This window comes from Aptenodytes forsteri, unplaced genomic scaffold (genome assembly GCF_000699145.1).
Source record: "Aptenodytes forsteri isolate BGI_AS27 unplaced genomic scaffold, ASM69914v1 Scaffold403, whole genome shotgun sequence".
Classification (NCBI taxonomy): Eukaryota; Metazoa; Chordata; class Aves; order Sphenisciformes; family Spheniscidae; genus Aptenodytes; species Aptenodytes forsteri.
The window spans coordinates 36,498-42,174 of record NW_008795248.1 but is presented as its reverse complement, the minus strand read 5'-3'; the positions used below and the strand labels follow the sequence as shown (position 1 = coordinate 42,174).

The following is a 5,677-nucleotide window of genomic DNA, read 5'->3' as shown; positions in this document are numbered from 1 at the left end:
GGGGGGGGGGAGTCGTTTTGCTGAGCCTGCTTCGGGCGCGCTTTCAGGTTCCGCATCTGCTGCATCGATCGATTAAAATCGGATCCCAACAAAGGGGGAGCAGCAAGAAGACATAAAAACTGCTTTCCAGCACGGTTTCTGAGCACGTTGGAGGGTGCCTCCGTTGGCAAGTGCGCCCTAAGGCTCCGGTCCGTGCTTTGAAGGGTGGGGAGCGGACGCGGAGGGGGGGACACCAGGTCGCGTGTGGCATGGCAGCAAGGGAGGAGGTTCTGAGCTTTGGGGGCCAACTGCCGGTTCCCACCGGGTGGGAAGGTTGGCTCCTTCTCCTTGGGCCATCCCAGGAGCGGAGAAGCCAGGCTGAGATGTCAACGCCCGCGGTGCAGACTCGCACGTAGGCGAGACAAACCTGGGTGCCCAAGAGATGGACGTTAAAGTCCAAGCCTTGCTAGAGGGCAATTCACCCCTTCCTAAAATTAACGTCTAAAAGAGATTAGAGCTGCTCTCTGCTGCTCCTCCTTCTTCCACCCACGCTGAGACCTTTTATATGTTCACTCCGCTGCAGGCAGCAAGGGGACGAGGAACAAGAGAGGCTGGAGAAGCTGCTGCCATGGCCTCCGGTTCATCTAGAGCAAGGGAAGGAGGAGGCGAAAGCACCCACCACACCGTCCTCCAGCATCGGCCGGATCCTGGGCGCCTGGGCTGTGACCCCACCGGCCACGGAGTCGGCACAGCCCGATCCTGGCCGGAGAGAGGAAGGCTTGGAGATGCCGAGGCAGTCGGCCACCGAAGCCGGCTCAGGAAAGGGAATTTCCAGCCGAAACTGCATTTGGAGCATTTAGAGGAGAAGCTGAAGCTCTTGGGTCTGGAAGGAGGCAGGGAGGAGAAGGAGCACCTCTGCTCCTGGCGCGAGAGGACGTTCGCCTTCAAGGGTGGTGCAAAAGCATCTGGCTCCAGCCGTGGTGGACCAAGGGCTCATGGAGGTCCCACTACAGCCTACGCAGAGGAATCTGCCCAAGAGGACAAGGTCAGGTCCATGACCAGGCGTGGGTTATTCCTTTTCCGAAATTTTTCTGACCACCTTAAGGGATGCTGTAGTCTCTTCGAGGTTCTCAGGATCACAGGCTTCAAGCCAGCTGGAAGTTCTCTAGAATTGTTTTTTCCACCAAGAAAATGAATAAATGGAAATAACTGGGGAGAGCTAAGGGGGAAAAAAAAAAAATAAAACAATCCCAGACAATTCTTTTCGTTTGGCTAAAAAGACGAAAATACTAATTTTCAGATTAAACCCTTTGCCCCAAATGAGTCAACAGGTATTTTCCCATTTATTTCATGTGAGAATGAAACTGGCTCCTCTGTTGTCCTCCCACGTCTTCTCCATCCTCGTGCCCATGCTGTGATTTTATTTTTTCTTCCCCTCCCGCCCCCCAAACTGGGGGGGGGGGGGGGGGGGATGTTCAAAGGGAGAGCGGGGGCTCCATGTGCCAAGGGTAAGCATCCCACCCCTTCCCCACTCCTCCCTAGACACCCTCCCAAACCATTTTTCTTCTTCCAGGAGCAAATACAGAGTGACCTGGAGAAGCTCAAGAAACAAAGGGAAGAGATTTTGGAATTGCAAATAAGTAGAGAGAGGCGATGCCAGGACTATTTGGTAAGTAGCTGTTGCCATCGCCCAGAAAAAATGGAGGTGTTGGACCGGTATGGTCCATGGTGTTGTCTTTCCACGTCCTGCAGACGCAGACGGAGGTCGAGAGGCAGAAGACTGTGGCCAAATTTCGACAGCTACGCCGGTTTCTGAAGGACCAGGAGCTCGCTCTCCTGGCCCGGCTGGGAGAGCTGGACAGAGAGATGATGAGGAGGGAGGAGGAAGAGGAGACCAAGATGTCAGGGGAGATTTCACTCCTCAACATCCTGATCTGCGAGATGGAGAAGATGCTCGAGCAACCTGCGAGCAGCTTCCTGCAGGTCGGATGCTCTACCGGGCAAGACGGAAGAGGGTCTGGCGTCACCTTGGCTGGAGTCTTCCCCCAATTTTGGGATGGGAGACTGAGGCTTTTTTCTCTCTCTTTCTATTCCAGGATGCCCGAAGCACTGTGGACAGGTACGTCTTCTTCGACCACCCACGTCTCAACGGTGGGGGAAGGCTCGCAGGCAGCATCCCCGTGGTTTCTGGAACAGAGATGGAAATTTGGGCAGTTCAGGCAGGGCTTGAGGCAAGGCTCGGAGAGGTGTGAAGACAAGAAGGTGCCCCTGAACCCCGGTGTGGGGATGCCGTGAGAGAAAGCACCCTAAGACCAGAGGTCCTCTTGGCCATCAGGGCAACGGGGACCCAAGTGTCCTCTTGTACAGAGCCGGTTGGCATCTCTGAGCCTGGGACAGAGAGACATTTTGGGGACAGCCAGCTCACCCACCATCCCCAAGTCGCCCAGAGTGCAGGGGGAGGAGGGATGGTCCCGGCATCTCACGCCGTCATGACAAGTCCCATATCTAAGATGAAAGGTTTGCATCCAGGTGGGAGATGGGCAGCGCTCGGAGGATGACGGAGACCTTCTCAGACCTGGAGCAGAGGCTCCATGTCATTTCTCGACAAAACGATGTCCTCGGAGAGACACTGGGGAGATTTCAAGGTACTGAGGAGCATGACTGGGTTGATGGGGGGTTACCCCCCCCATCATGGGAGGGGGCAGCTCTGTCTGCTGCTGTTTTTCCTGTTTTCCCAGGAAAAACACGACGGGGGCAAGAGCGAGCAGAATTACCAGCTGGAGGGCGTGATGTCCAACCTTTGTTCTTCATCCCCTAGACGTTTTGCCATCTGAACTGGAGAAAGAGCAAGGACCATCTCTAGGAGGAGATGGAAAAGGTGAGGCTCTTTGGAGGAGCACCTGCAAGGGAGGGCTCCGGCAAAGTCATTTTTAGCTGAAATAGTGCTTAAAACGGCCTGGAAATGATGAGTTGAGCTCGCTTTGGGGTTCCTGAAGATACAAAGGAGCTCTGCCCAGTCCTCCAGCATGAGGCAATGCTTTCCCAAGCAGGAAGACGTGGAGCTGTCTCTGCTCCCAAGCCCAGGACGTAGGCAGATACGTGATGCTGGGGCTTGTCCCAGCCGGAGCAGGGCTTTTTTGGGCGGTGATGTCCTCCTCCGACGCCACTTTCTTCTCCATCCCTGGCAGCGTTCGTGACTCTGGACCCTGACACCGCCAACGCCCAGCTCGTCCTGTCCCGGGACCGGCGGGGGGTGAGATGGACGGATGCGGGGCAGGATCTGCCCACCACCCCCCAGCGATTCGATGCCTCCTGCTGCGTGCTGGGCTGCCGGGGCTTCGCCGCAGGGAGACACTGCTGGGAGGTGGAGGTGGCCAAAGGCAGGACCTGGGCGCTGGGGGTGGCCCGATGCTCCGTTCCGAGGAAAGGCTGGCTTGAGTTTCGGCCGGAGAAGGGGATCTGGGCGATGGGGCGGTGCGGGAATCGGTACCGTGCCTTCACTTCCCCCATCACCACCTTCCCCGCCGCTGGGGAAACTGGGAGGGTGCGGGTGGCTCTGGACTACGGAGGGGGGCAAGTGGCATTTTACCTCGCCAAGCGTGAGCCCCCCCTCTTTACGTTCCAAAAAGCTGCGTTTGGAGGGGAGAGCATCTTCCCTTTCTTCTGGGTGGGGAGAGGCTCCCACCTCCGCCTCTGCCCATGAGCTTTCCCTGCCCTCACCCAGTCCAGCTTCGGGGTGTGTTTTCTGCTCGTGCGCCTTTTTCCTTTTATTTTCTTTTTTTTTTTTTAATGATGTTGCAAGAGACTCTCTTCTAGCAGAATCTGCTCCAAAAAAATAATAATTTTTTAAATTTTCTGTCTTTCTTTAATGTTGTCCGGCAGCTCCTGGGGCTGGGGGAAGGGCCAAGCCCTGGGATGCAGCTCTGGGACGGCTCCAGGCAGGGAGCGGGATCGTGTCCCCCTCTTTTCCCTAGGGAAAAGCGGGACTTCTCCCTGCTCCATCCTTCCTGGTGAGGATGTGCTGCGGCCCCTGCAAGAGAGCAAAGGAACCTGGGGTGGAAATGCAGGGAGTTGTGCGTGCCCCGCCACCCTCCCCTTCCTTAGAGCAAGCCAGGGCGCGGAGCAAGAAGAGGGGGTGCAGGTATTTGCCCCCCAGCCGTGGGGACCCGTAGGGCTGCCGGCAGGTCCGGAGCAGCTACAGGCTGACAGCGTCTTTCTCGCAGCCCCGTCTGGCCGCGGCGTCGCAGCCCTCGGAGCGGATCTGGGAGCCTTTCACCAGGGTGCGGCTGCCCTTGGTGGCAAAGCCCAAGTTGGGGAACCTGCCAGAGGGGAGAGAAGGTCCCTGTCCCTTGGGGGGGGGGACAGAAAAAGCTCCTGGAGGCCCCCCAGGAGCAAGACCCAGACTGGCTTTTGGGAATGTGGTGGCTTGGGGACAAACCCAAGGGATGCACTGGACTCAGTGCTTGGGGTCCAGCATGGAGCCATCCGGCCACGTGCAGGTGACCTTGTCCAGCGCCACCGTGAGCCCGATCCAGACTTGCGAAGGCACTGGGCACGAGCTGCCGAGCGGCTCCTTGGGCTCAGAGCCTGGGCTGCCGACCGTGCCGAGGATGGGACCAAAGGCCGTGGCTGGAGTTGGGAAGAGACTTCTTCCCCAGGTCTGGCCAGCGGGATCTTTGCTTTGGCCATAGGAGACCTGGCGCGTTGTCTGGAAGCCTCAGGGCTTCTTGAGCAAAGCTGGGTCCACGCGGAGACGCTGCCTTGAGGCGCTGAAGCTCGGCAGCTCGGTCTTCCTCTGCCGGGCTGTTTTATGGGAGGTCCGGGGTCGCTTGGCACCGGTGCTCTCCGGTTCCTGCACAAGTTGGGGTGGTTTTGGTGGTGTGACCAGCGTGGGCCGTGCCCGGTCCCGCAGCCCCTCCGGGACCTGCGGTGCAGCTGGTATCGGGTTCAGTCTTCGCCTCCGAGTTGAGTCCATCCCTAACTCGCCCCCGACCCCGGGCTCTTCCCCAGCCACAGGCTCTGTCCCTCAGCTCTCTCTGGAGGCTTACGAGGACGGAGGCATCCGCGTGGTGTGTCAATCGTCCGGCTGGTACCCGCAACCGGAGGTGCTGTGGAAAGATCCCGGCGGGCAGCATCTCCCCTCGGTCTCCCAGAGACGTTCCTCTGATGAGAGGGGCCTGTCTGACATCGAAGATGTCATCGTTGTGACCGGCAACGCGGGCGGGACCTGGTCCCGCGCGGTCAGGAACAGCCGCCTCAGCCGGGAGCGGGGGAGCCCCAACCTTTGCCAGCATCCCGTGTCCCCGGGATGCCCCTGCTCCGTCAGCATCCTTCTACGCCGCGCAACCCTTCTCTGAACAACACCGGGTTTTATTCACGTAGTTCCCTTCCTCGCCGGGCGCTCGGTAGAGAGTCTGGCTGCGGCTCCCTGCTGCTTGTAGGGATTTGGCCCAGTGTGCGAAAGCATCTTGGTAACAGAGCGGCTTTAGGGGCAGAAGAAGAGGAAACGTTGGTTGGGAAAGGAATTTCCCAACCTGGGAAAAATCGATATTTGGCGATGTCGATCGCTGCGGCGGCGGCTGCGGGGTTTGGTTTTGAACTGGAGATGGGGGGCTGCGGGCTGGGATGCTGCTGGCCCCGGGGACCGGGGGTGGCCGAGCCCGGCGGGGCACGGGAAGGGGCGGGGGACGCACAGGAA

The 5,677-nt window shown here is 58.9% G+C and overlaps 2 protein-coding genes across 2 annotated transcripts in view; both read left to right on the top strand.

Annotated features, from left to right (window-relative positions):
• The window catches only part of LOC103898522 (tripartite motif-containing protein 7), a 4,264-nt gene extending 487 nt beyond the window's left edge, over positions 1-3,777 (top strand). The window contains exons 2-8 of the mRNA XM_009278797.2: positions 563-1,024; positions 1,553-1,648; positions 1,732-1,962; positions 2,076-2,098; positions 2,509-2,624; positions 2,798-2,857; positions 3,168-3,777. Of these exons, the coding sequence (XP_009277072.1) occupies positions 608-1,024; positions 1,553-1,648; positions 1,732-1,962; positions 2,076-2,098; positions 2,509-2,624; positions 2,798-2,857; positions 3,168-3,682 (1,458 nt within the window). The 5' untranslated portion in view covers positions 563-607 and the 3' untranslated portion in view covers positions 3,683-3,777. The remainder of the gene's footprint in view (positions 1-562; positions 1,025-1,552; positions 1,649-1,731; positions 1,963-2,075; positions 2,099-2,508; positions 2,625-2,797; positions 2,858-3,167) is intronic.
• LOC103898530 (zinc finger protein 721) overlaps positions 1-5,677 on the top strand; it is a 165,826-nt gene that overhangs the window by 152,018 nt on the left and 8,131 nt on the right.